Genomic DNA, 13,444 nt, shown 5'->3' with positions numbered 1-13,444 from the left:
AATTATTGCTAAGGTTTATTTTGATGTTTCATTGAGTCGAAGCTCGTCTTCCTCAGAAGTTTGCACCTTGTCAAAATGTGGAAATAAACCTTACCACTGAGTATTCACCCTAATGCTTGTATACTGATAGTAACCTGTTATATTTTTAACTATAGTTCCATTATTTCTATATCTTTAAGTAATAAAACTCAATAACAATTTCCGTCTTGTATGGAAATAGGTTTGGAAATCAAGATGTAGAGTTGAAGAAGAATGACTTTCTAATACGGAAATGATTTACCGTTAGTGAAGCTATAACTTTTTATGATAAATAAAATACTGTTTCAGAATTATTTAATATATGATGTAGATACAGCGTATTACTTCTATTTTTATGTTCCTAATTCCTTCCTTCTTTCTTTCTTTCTTTCTTTCTTTCTTTCTTTCTTTCTTTCTTTCTTTCTTTCTTTCTTTCTTTCTTTTTCTTTCTTTCTTTCTTTCTTTCTTTCTTTCTTTCTTTCTTTCTTTCTTTCTTTCTTCCTTCCTTCCTTCCTTCCTTCCTTCCTTCCTTCCTTCCTTCCTTCCTTCCCTTCCCTTCCCTTCCCTTCCCTTCCCTTCCCTTCCCTCCCTCCCTCCCTCCTTTCCTTCCCTTTCCTTTCCTTCCTTCCTTCCTTCCTTCCTTCCTTCCTTCCTTCCTTCCTTCCTTCCTTCCCTTCCTTCCTTCCTTCCTTCCTTCCCTTCCTTCCTTCCTTCCTTCCTTCCTTCCTTCCTTCCTTCCTTCCTTCCCTTCCTTTCCTTTCCTTTTCCTTTTCCTTCCTTCCTTCCTTCCTTCCTTCCTTCCTTCCTTCCTTCCTCAGATTTTAAGGCTTGTTCACATGTTTGCAATTTAACATTCATAGATTTATTAAATCAATCGTTTCCAGCACATATTAAAAACATTGCATCCTGATTTTTATTATTGCTTTTGTTTCATTAACATACATGAAATGACTGCTTGAAAAACATTTTCTCAGTACAACTGGCTGCTGTTCCTCATTTTAACCCCTGGATGGCACTGTTGACCATAAGTAAACTAAACTAGCTAAATGTGCAGCTCTACTGTTTCTTACAGAACATTTCAGAGGCAAACATTTGCAACATTGCATGCTTTTCCTTGTCTCCTTCATGCCTAAATCATATATATATATTTTTATGCCCCAGGATTTTATCTACTAAAGAGTGAAAACAGAAAGAAGATGTTTGGATCCCTGCACAGGACCATGAAATGGCAAGTGACATTTTTGATTTCTCTTTGCAATTGTGGTCTTATTTCTGCTCAGCTTCAGTACTCAGTCAAGGAAGAGCTGAAACAAGGATCTGTAGTAGGAAATACTGTAAAGGATTTGAATTTAAATGTTAAAGATTTATCAATTAGAAAATTTCAGATTGTTTCACGTGCCAAAAAAATGTATTTCAACATTAGTTTCCAAAATGGAGATCTTTATGTTGCAAATAGAATAGACAGAGAAAGATTATGTGGGGCCCAACAATTTTGCTCTATAAATGTGGAAGCAGTCATGGAAAACCCCCTACAATTTTATACTATTAATGTTGAAATACTAGATGTTAATGACAATTCTCCAACCTTTTCTAAGAGTACTTTTGATGTAGGAATCAGCGAATCGACTGTGCCTGGAACTCGATTTGCACTTAGCCCTGCAAAAGATCCAGATCTCGGTTCCAATTCCTTGCAGGGTTATAAACTCAGCGACAATGATTGTTTTATCCTTAGTGAAAAAATAAGTGTCAATGGTAAAAAGCATCCAGAACTTGTGCTGGACAAGCCTCTTGATCGAGAGAAACAAAATTATTTTGAACTAATATTAACTGCTTTTGATGGAGGAAAACCTGTAAAGCGTGGGACAGCTTTAATAAAGATCAAAGTTCATGATGTCAATGATAATTACCCAATATTTGCTGAAGATATATATCAGGTATTCCTACCAGAAAATACTCCTGTTGGTTTTCTAATTCTTCAGCTGAATGCTACAGATGATGATGAAGGGTCATATGCTCAAATATCGTATTCTCTTAGTGATGTTCCTGAAAATGCTCGACAACTATTTGCAATAGACTCTCTAAAAGGTGAAATGATATTAACAGAAAGCTTAGACTATGAGATGAAAGACAAGTTTGAGCTCACAGTGGAAGCTAAAGATGGTGGTGATCTGAGTGCTCACTGTAAGGTATTTATACAAGTTGTAGATGTTAATGATAATGTTCCTGATATAACAATTACTTCTCTAACAGAATCAGTTCTTGAAGATTCACCAGTTGGGATGGTTATAGCTCTTGTTAATATCTATGATATGGACACTGGAGAAAATGGTGAAATTGTTTGTGATATTGATGGGAAATTACCCTTTCAGCTGGTTCCATCGTCTACTAGTTACTACAAGCTTATGACTTCGGCTAACTTGGACCGAGAAAGAGTCAGCGAATATAACATCACCATCAAAGCTGTGGATAGAGGCTCTCCATCATTGTCAGTCATTAAAAGCATAAAACTGTCTGTCTCTGATGTGAATGACAATCGTCCTGTTTTTGAGAACACAAACTATGTTATCTACACTCAGGAAAATAATCTATCTGGGACTTCTCTATACAGGATACGTGCTACAGATTGTGACTATAAAGAGAATGCAAGAGTTACTTATTCGCTACTTACCAACAGTTCTGAGGATATACCTATATCCTCTTATATTTCTATAAACTCAATGACTGGGGTTCTTTATGCTCAGCGACCATTTGACTATGAACAGGTACGAGAGCTTCAGTTCCAGGTGATGGCCAAAGACAGTGGATCTCCTCCTCTAAGCAGTATTGTCAGAGTGAGATTATGTATCATTGATAAGAATGATAATGCCCCTAAGATTCTCTACCCATCTTCAGACAATGAAGGATCAACATTATTTGAGTTTATTCCTCACTCTGCTGAAAAAGGTTATTTAGTGACCAAAGTGATTGCAGTGGATGCTGACTCTGGCCACAATGCCTGGCTTTCATATCACTTACTCCAAGTTCCTGATCCATCTTTACTTAACATCGGTCAATACACTGGTGAAATTAGACTAGGCAGAGACATTCCTGATATGGCTTCTTTCAGGCAAAAAATTATGGTTCTGGTGAAAGACAATGGAACCCCATCCCTGTCATCGACAGTTACTTTGAACTTGGTTGTGGCTGAAAATTTTCACCTTGCTGTTCCGGAGATTAAACTTCATCCCAGTAATTCTGAAGCTTCATCGAATGTTACTTTATACCTTGTAATAGCAATAGCTCTCATTTCTTTGCTATTCATTGTCACAGCAATGATTACAGCAATATATAAATGCAGAAAAACATGTGTTCCTCCAGCCTCTGGAATGCTAAGTGGAAACGTTTATCCACAGTTCACCTTGGGGTGTCCATCTGAAATTAGTGATAGAAGTTTACCTTTTCCATTCTCATATGATGTGTGTGTAACACTTGACTCAAAGCAGAATGAAATTGCTTATCTGAAACCACTCCAGAATGTCCCCACAGACAGTTTGATTGACACAGAGGATGTTCCTGCTAACAATGGCTTGCCCTCTACGAGCAACATGCAGGTAAGATACAATATACCAATGTTTGATAAAATTGTGATTCCTTTTTATATGTGTACAATGTTAATAGAAAGCATCATTAAATTGTTATTTAAACATGTGAAATGGATACTCTTACTGCTACATTAATTTTTTGGTATTCATAAAGGCTAAGTTCACTTTTTACACAATGTTATAAGTTATATCTGTGTTTAGGGTGTAACATGTAATATAGTACAAATTCCTCACGTCCAATCCTCAAGTAATCCCCCCCCCTTTCCCCGTGACATCGGGTGAGGAATCTTCCTCCACAGCAGCCGTCACATTTAAAATTGAAGCGGCTGTACAGGGCTCCTGTTGCACGTTCGCACCATTCAATAACAGAGATCTGTGAATGAATGAACTACAAGTTCTGTCTTCCACTGTGGCAAACAGACTTGTTGTTCTCAATGGACTCTGAGTGCGCTAATCTGCACACTTGTAGTCTATTGATACTTCCTCCACTGATCGTGGGTGCAATGCTTTTCAGGCTCCTGTAAAAAAAAAGAAAATAACAAATTCACATTTTTTTCCCCTTCAAAACATGTGCATTTATTTGTTTTTCCAAAATTTACCTAGCCTTTAAAGTTTGTATCAAAAATATTTTTCTATTGTGTGGCTATTCAGTATATAGTTATAGATTTTTTACATATATTGATTAGTACAATTGTGATGGCTAATATTGTGAAACTGTATGTATTAAGTAAGACATGGCCTCTTTATCTGTCAAAAATATAACTTTTTCTCCAAGCCAAACAAAATTTAGGTGGGTGTCAGTGATAACATACCTTGGGAGAACTTTCTATCATGTTTCATGCTTGTCATTTGTCTGCTAATTTTTTAATGATCAAACAATATTATGTATATATATATATATATATATATATATATATATATATATATATATATATAGTATATTTTAATAAAATTAAATTTCATTGGCATAAGCTGTTATCTTCTTTTACCTTTCTTGCATTTCCTGATTTCAACCTTTAGATGTCACTGTAGACCACAAGTAAATTTGTACAAACAAAATGTGTAGTAAGGCTATTCTAAACCCAACTACAATCTTGCATTGCACATCGGAGCAGCATTATAATCTATATGCAGGATCTCACACAATTAATTTTTTCCATAACTACACTAATCACAGGATTGCAAATTATTTAAAATTTATTCTGAATAGGAAGAGTGAAGAAGAGGTGCAGAGTCGTCAGCAGTACAATGGCATGGCAAGTCATATTTTCTCTGATTCTTATTCTGTGTAATTTTGTAAATGCTCAGCTTCAGTACACTATAGACGAAGAACTAAAACAAGGATCTAAATTTGGAAATATCGAAAGGGATCTGAATTTGAGCATTAAGGACTTATCAAGTCGAAAGTTACAGATTGTGTCACCTGCTAGGAAACAGTATTTTAACATTAATTTACAGAGTGGAGATCTGTACATTATAGAAAGAATAGACCGGGAGGAATTGTGTGGGGACCAGCATGCTTGCTCTTTAACTGTTGAATTAGTAATTGAAAACCCATTGAATTTTTACACAGTTATAGTTTACATACAAGATGTCAATGATAATTCACCACAATTCTCCAAGAACATATTTGATTTAGAAATGAGTGAGCTTGTTTTACCTGGAACAAGATTTGCTCTTGGGACAGCAAAAGATCCAGATCTTGGTGTTAACTCATTGCAAGGTTATAGGCTCAGTGATAATGACTTTTTCAATCTGGGAGAAAAAATTGCTTCTGATGGGAAAAAGTATCCTGAACTTGTGCTGGACAAACCCATTGATCGTGAGAAGCAAAACTATTTTGAATTAATCCTAACAGCATTTGATGGTGGAAAACCTGTTAAGAGTGGGACAGCTTTAATAAAGATGAAGGTTCATGATGTAAATGATAATTTTCCCCAATTTAGCCAAGACATTTATCAGGTACGTCTTTATGAAAATGCACAAAGTGGTTTCCTAATTCTTCAGTTAAATGCTACTGATGTGGATGAAGGAGTTAATGCACAAATAAGTTACGCACTTATTGAAGTTCCTGCAAATGCACAGAACCTGTTTGCCATTGACCCCTTAAAAGGAGATGTAATTTTAATTGGAAAGTTGGACTATGAAGAGAAAGATAGATTTGAGCTTACAGTGGAAGCTAAAGATGGAGGAGGTCTGACTGCTCATTGTAAAGTGTTTATACAAGTTACTGATGTTAATGATAATATCCCAGAAGTAATAATAACATCTCTCTTGGCATCGATTCCTGAGAATTCACCACTTGGAACAGTTATAGCCCTTGTCAATATTTTTGACATGGACACAGGAGAAAATGGAGAAGTTCTTTGTGAGATTATTGATAAGTCACCTTTTCAATTAGTTCCATCATCTACTAATTATTACAAACTTGTTACTTCAGCCAACTTGGACCGGGAAAGAGTCAGTAACTATAGCATAACCATCAAAGCTGTGGATAGCGGATCACCATCTCTGTCAATTACCAAAACTCTAAAACTGTCAATCTCAGATGTGAATGACAATTCTCCTATGTTTGAGAAATCAAATTATGTTATCTATATTCAAGAAAATAATTTGCTTGGAACCTCTGTGTACAGGATGTGTGCATCTGATCTTGACCATGACCAAAATGCAAAAATTATTTATTCTTTGTTAACCAATAATACTGAAGAATTGCCAGTGTCCTCCTATATCTCCATAAACTCAATGACTGGGGTTCTTTATGCTCAAAGATCATTTGACTATGAACAGTTACGTGAATTTCAGTTTCAAGTGATGGCTAAGGACAGTGGGTCTCCTCCTCTAAGCAGTAATGTGACTGTAAGGATATGTATAGTTGATAAGAATGATAATGCTCCTAAGATTCTCTACCCATCACCTGAAAATGAGGGATCTGCATTATTTGAATTTATTCCTTACTCAGCAGAGAAGGGTTTACTTGTGACCAAAGTTATTGCAGTAGATGCTGACTCTGGACACAATGCCTGGCTTTCATATCACTTACTACAAGTTCAGGATCCTTCAATATTTACAATCAATCAATACACTGGTGAAATTAGGCTTGGGAAGGAACTTCCAGATGTGGAATCTTTAAGGCAAAAAATTGTTGTAATGGTAAAAGACAATGGACTTCCCTCTTTATCATCCACAGTTTCTTTAACTCTAGTTGTTGCAGAAAACTTTCAGCAGGTTCATCCAGAGATAATATACAAGCCTAATGATTCAAAATCATCTACCAATATCACATTCTACCTGATAGTTTCCATAGGTTTGATTTGTCTTTTTTTTATTGTAACAGTGGTTGTTACAGTATTCTTTAAATGCAGAAAGTCAAATACACAGCCATCTTTTGGAACTATTGGGGGAAATGTGTATCCTCAGTTTACCTTGGGATGTCCTTCTGAGATAAGTGACACAAGTTTGCCTTTTCCATTCTCATACGATGTGTGTGTCACACTGGACTCAAAGCTAAATGAAATTGCTTATCTGAAACCAGTCCAGAATGTCCCCACAGGTAGTCTTATTGACACTGACACCTCACCTACTGCCAACGATCCTACTAAAGATTGTCTGCTTATTACCAGCAATGAAAAGGTATGTAATACTTAATTTGTAGTGCATATTTTCATTTAAAAGACTAAGGGATTTATTTACTAAAGCTGGAGAGTGCAAAATCAAGCTCACTTCTGCATCAAAATTGTTTAGCTTCCAGGTTTTATTGCCAAAGCTTAATTGAACAAGCTGAGGTTAGAATCTGATTAGTTTCTATGCAGAAATGAGCCTGATTTTGCACTCTCCAGCTTTGGTAAATAAACCCCAATATCATCTTTAAAAAAAGATGTACTCAATTTTGATTTTTCTGACTGAAATAATCTCAGGAATGGAAATATACAGTATATAGCCAAAATAACAATTTCAATAAAAATTATCTTTAAAATGTTTTTAGATATACATTTAAAAGTTATCAAACAGTATCAGTCTGAATACTGATATTTTAGCATTTTTTTTCAAATCTTTTTTTGTCTATAAGTTGTTGTTGTGCCATGCTGTTATTCTCCTTCTCTGCAAGTCTACCAGTCAGGTCTTAGTGATTGAAAGCCCCCTCCTTATGCTTTCAAAAATGTGTATGAATTCTTACTTCAATTATCCAATCATGTGAAAAGCAAATTCCTGTTCACTTTGAATACCCAATAATGCGTACCTGATTTTCTCACAACTGAATGATTGGAGTATTCACACTTTTTTTAAATGTCTCAACCATTTCATTGACTACCCCTTCATCTCAGTTGTTGAGCAAGGAGTGTGCAGTGACAGGCACTGCAAATATGTACATTGTAAAGGTTACCTTTAAAAGTAAGGAATCAAGGTAAACATTGCAATAACAGGTCAAAACATAGAAAGTATATAAATGTGCAGCGCTGTAAAACCTGTCTATGATACCAGGTGAAACACATATAAAATATTGCTGAATAAATGAATTATTTAAAGTGAGATATATCCTTAAAGTGCTACAGTGCTATTATAGTCCTTGTATGCGTGAATAAATAAATAAATAAATGTCCATAAAACTGTGACAATCTGCATTCAGGTAATCATCAATAATATGCAATGTGCTGATAGGGTATTCAGTGATGTGCCAAGGATATGCTAAAAATACGCACTTACCAGATGCGTATTTTAAATACGCATGTATGTATAAGATATGTTTCAGCCAGGGGTCCCCTTTAGGTGGAACGGATGATACAGCCTGGAAAGGAATCTCCCTCCTCTGGAGCCTAAGCAGCACTGCAGCTGTCTTCCACACTAGGCTTTGTGAATTAATTAGCTCAATATAGAGCCAGAAAAAAAGTAGCCCATAGTGTAGTATTTCCAATGATAATGAAGATTTATTAGTAAGCCATCCACGTAGATAAGTATAAAAGTTTGGTTAAAATAATGCATCAGATAACATACAGTGTTATGTGGATAAGAACTGACCATCCATACCGCAAGATGGCAGCTGGACATTCACGAGGTTCCGGCAGCGTGATGTCATGGTGTATGGCTCCTCTTTGACGCATTTCGTGCCACGCACTTCTTCAGAAGGAGTATGCCAATACTGCCTGACGTCCATTGTGAGCATAAATACGGTAAATGACGCATGTGCGTTTCGCGCACGCCATTTGCTGAAGATCAAAACGTGCACATGCGCGGGCCCCTTTTTGTCATGGATTTACAACAGCAACCACACTATGACCCACAAAGAGAATTATCATACTCTGCAAGCGAAAACAAGAATTATACAAATCCTTTTAATCAATGTTGATCATGATTAACAATGATGTTAAGCCACTCCTATATGGGATATATTTACCTTGTGATATGAATCCCATTCACCACTACGTGGCAAAGGTAGTTACCGTTGCTATGGTAACAAAGTCAGACAAGCTAATATGGATTTGCAAAAACAGGAAATAAAAATACAACTGGTCTGAGCCAATAGTGGTGGGGGATAATAGTAAATAATTATTTATAAAAAGTGTATATATATATATAGAAATAGATATTAATAAAAACAAATGATAAAATAGTCAATGTGATTGTGAGATGAAATCCATAACAAAAAATATGGTGATACATAAAATATTACATTAGATATACATTTACAAATCATAATTGGGGTAATGGACCTGAACATGAATAAATAAATATATGATGGGGAATGATCAAATAATATAAAAATTGATATAAAAAGGTGATATTAGAACCCCTAAAATTCTTTAACATACTGAGATGAAAATAAAACTGCAATGTAGAATCAACTCATAAAATGTATAAATATCAATGTATCTGAGAGACAGAATATCTAAAAATATATTAAACTAGTATATCAACTGAGGTATTGTGTTTTGTGGTAACAGTAAATATAAAAAATAGAATAGAATAGGCAATATCAATTTGAATCCATATGTGAATATCTATGTGTAAAATTGAAGATAAAAATATGGGCATATAAGAAGGTCTAAAAAAAATATATAAATACATAAATGGAATATAATGAGTATATAAAGGAATATAATAAATATATAGAATAGATATAAATATAAATAAAATAGTGGACCTCCTAGATATTAACTGTTGTCAATAAAACAATTTATATCAATGTCCACATTGTGCCCTGATAGAAAAAGGGTGCCCATCCCAAAAATCCATTTGGTCTCAAGTTGAGAAACTGCTCTACGTTTATGCGTACCTCTCCAGTGGGCTTGAATAATATCAATCCCCACGAATTTCAGTGTAGTGGGATCTCTATTGTGGTAATGTCTGTAATGCTTAGAGAGGGAGTGTTCTTTAATACCTCTTTTAATATTATAGACATGTTCGCGTAATCTGTATCTAAGTCTCCTAGTCGTACGTCCTATATACTGTTTCCAACAAGGACATTCAAGCATATAGACAATGAACCGACTGTTACAAGATATAAAATTCTGGATATTGTAAGATCTACCAGTAACAGAGGCTGTGAAAGTATTTGTTTCATGCTTAACGAGAGAGCACTGTTCCGTTAGCTAAACAATAATAAAAAAAAATTAGCATTATCACCTACTAATATGCTAGTTAATAGTCAACTCTGTGTAAAATATTCCCCATTGGCCCTTTCAGATAGTAATGTTTCGGTGTGCTTACGTGGTTATGTCTGTTGCATTTTCAGTTTCACAAACTACAGCCTATACTGACTGATGTTTTTGTAAGTAAATGTTCTAGAAAATGTTTATATTTATGTATATACAGTATGTATGATAAACTCCTGCAATGAATATTGTATATGGGGATATTATAGTTTATAAAACGTTTCCTTCCTGCTAAATAACCTTTATTGAATTAAACATTTGACGTTAACGTTTTTGTGATTTTGCTTTGACTAACTTTTGGACTAACAAAGTGAATCAATTTACAGGTAGATAGAAGTGAGACATGTCCAGGTTTACATGAGAGTGGGAGAGGGTTCCAGTGTCCATGTGATCTACAGCTATTATAAATGGGCTCCTAAGTCTCAGAGATTCTTGTGCAGCTTCATGGTTTGCACAAATGACATGTAGGCCCCAGACTGAATGGACTTTTTCCATCTTAAAGTGTTACTAAACCCACAACAGTAAAGTCAGTCTGTATATGCAGTAAAGCATGTTTGTTATACTCACTGGGGAACCTAAAGGGTTAATCCTCTGCATTGTGTAAAAAGGATGTTTTATCATGTTTTCTCTGACCCTCCTCTTGTTCAGATGTCCACCTGATAAGACAGACTGAACCTGCAGACACATGTACAGTACATGCTCAGTTTATTGTGTATTGCTAGATAGGTTTTTTTTTCCTTGGGAGAGTGCATGTGATCAGCACAGGGCCAATTGGTACTGTCCAGACAGAGGTCAAGGGTTTTGCATCCTCCTAGAGCAGAAAGAAAAGCTCTGCTGAAGTCACAAAACTGCTATACATCGCTGATGAGAAAAGGTATTTAGTACTTTATATTTACTTAAATAATTGCATTTCCATGTTCTGTGTACTGTGGGAGACCAGATATAGTTAATGCAGCATCCTGGATTTAGTAACGCTTTAAGCCTTATAAACTAACAAAAAGGTTGAGCATATTAGTGAAAATAGAGAAACATTACTTTTTTGAATTCAGTAATTAAAACAACTACATTTTTGTTATAGCCATTTGCTCCATATTATATCACAGTGTGATAGGAAATACTTAAATATATAAATAGATACATATATAAAAATGATCAGATAGGTAGATAGATGCATTCATGGGGCTAAATATTTTTTTAGCCCTGTTTTGGCCTTAATATGAATTCATCAAAATAACTGATTTCGTTTCTCTGAAATTTACAAAGTAGTCTAAGATTTAAAAAATTTAATTGCATTCAAACTGCACATCACAGTGAGAAAATAATAATTCACAAATTGTTAACCTATTTAACTACCTCATTACCAGAGTGTTTCACTTGCTTTGTCTTCAGGCCTTTTTTCAGTTTTTAGTGCTGTGATAATTTGACTGACAGTTACCCTTGCAATAGTGTATCTGAATTAATATATCATTTTTTGAGACAGACAGAGCTTTCTTTTGGTAGTATTTAATAACCACTTTTTTAAAATTTGTTACTATATAAAGTAAAAAAGACCAACGATTTTACAAAAAAGCCATGTTATTCTTTCTTTGTGTTGTAAAACATTTTAAGTAAATACTCTCTCCGTGTAAAATGTATTCTTCTACATTTCTTTGGTAAAAAAAAAAGTGCATTCTATTTTGCCTCTGTGAACGTTATTCGTCCACATTCTTTTAGTGCTGCAAAAAATATTAAGTATTTATCAGAAAAAATATAGATAGCTAAGAAATTATTTGACTACCTATAAGAATAGTAAATGTAAAAAAAAATGCAAAACAACTGTTCCTGGTTGCACAAAAGCATGGGGCTAAGACTGTAGTCACTGTCTAGCTGTAGTCGTTGTTGTTATCTATTGTTGTTAGGTTTATTTGGTCAGGGTCACTCCCTGGTTATAAAAGTGGTACTTTGAATACCTTCTGCACTTCCCCATTTCACCATTATTGAACCAGGTGTATTGCAGGAGTTTAAACTTTCCTGGAAATTATACTCTTCTAGTTTGCTGTTTTGACACTGTAGTCCTTTCTGCTAATTTTGTGTTGTACGACAAGATAAAAAAGAGAAAATGTTATGTAGGGGCAATAGGTAGGTAAATGACCACTAGATTTCATAGAGATACTGCAAAGACTGTTAGTTCAGATATTTTACTGTCCATGGTGACCTCATTATTGGCCTTCTAATTCAGCTTATATTTAGAAATAACACGTGAAACGTCATGTATACATTTATCTACAGTATAGGTTAAAAAATAATTTTAGTGTTTATACCAGGATGCTAGAGTATGAGTGTCAAAATATCATAAGCATTTGCTAAATATTTAAATACAATATGTGCATTGCTCAACTACTATTACAAATTATACACTGCTCAAAAATAATTAAACACTTTTTAACCAGAGTATAGTATCAAGTCAGTTAAACTCCTGGGATATTGATCGGGTCAGTTAAGTAGCAGAGGGGGTTGTTAATCAGTTTCAGCTGCTTTGGTGTTAATGAAATTAACAACAGATACATTAGATGGGCAACTATGAGATGACCCCCAAAACAGGTAGAGGTCACTGACATTTTTTCCCTACACATCTTTTCTCACTGTTTTTCATTAGTTTTGCATTTGGCTAGGGTAAGTGTCACTACTGGTAGCATGAGGCGATACCTGGACCCTACAGAGGTTGTACAGGCAGTCCAACTCCTCCAGGATGACACATCAATACGTGCCATTGCCAGAAGGTTTGCCCAGTCTTAAGAGCATGAAGCAGGTTCCAGGAGACAGGCAACTACTCTAGGAGAGCTGGGCAGGGCTTTAGAAGGCCCTTAACCCATCAACAGGACTGGTATCTGCTCTTTTGTGCAACGAGGAACAGGATGAGCACTGTAAGAGCTCTACAAAATGACCTCCAGCAGGCCACTGGTGTGAATGTCTCTGACCAGAAACAGACTTCATGAGTATGGCCTGGGGGCCCAACATCCTCTAGTAAGTCCTGTGCTCACTTCCTGGCACCATAGAGCTCGATTGGCATTTGCCATTGAATACCAGAATTGACAGGTCCACCACTTGCGCCATGTGCTTTACATATGTGCTCAAGTTCACCCTGAGCACATGTGACAGATGTGAAAGGGTCTGGAGAAGCCGTGGAGAATATTATGCTACCTGTAACATTGTTCA

General features: G+C 35.4%; 1 protein-coding gene and 1 pseudogene across 1 annotated transcript in view; both read left to right on the top strand.

The window, feature by feature from the left end:
- The first annotated feature begins 1,238 nt into the window (after positions 1–1,238).
- LOC149474323 (protocadherin gamma-B2 pseudogene) lies at positions 1,239–3,734 on the top strand (annotated as a pseudogene).
- Positions 3,735–4,739: 1,005 nt separating this feature from the next.
- The window catches only part of LOC149474319 (protocadherin gamma-C5-like), a 561,663-nt gene continuing 552,958 nt past the window's right edge, over positions 4,740–13,444 (top strand). Inside the window, exon 1 of the mRNA XM_089656066.1 lies at positions 4,740–7,232. Coding sequence (XP_089512192.1) covers positions 4,848–7,232 — 2,385 coding nt within the window. The 5' untranslated portion in view covers positions 4,740–4,847. The remainder of the gene's footprint in view (positions 7,233–13,444) is intronic.

This window comes from Staurois parvus, unplaced genomic scaffold (genome assembly GCF_062004578.1).
Source record: "Staurois parvus isolate SC_StPar_1 unplaced genomic scaffold, SC_StPar_1.0 ptg000006l, whole genome shotgun sequence".
NCBI classification, from domain to species: domain Eukaryota; kingdom Metazoa; phylum Chordata; class Amphibia; order Anura; family Ranidae; genus Staurois; species Staurois parvus.
The sequence above is the reverse complement of the archived record's forward strand: the minus strand, read 5'-3'. Positions and strand labels throughout refer to the sequence as shown.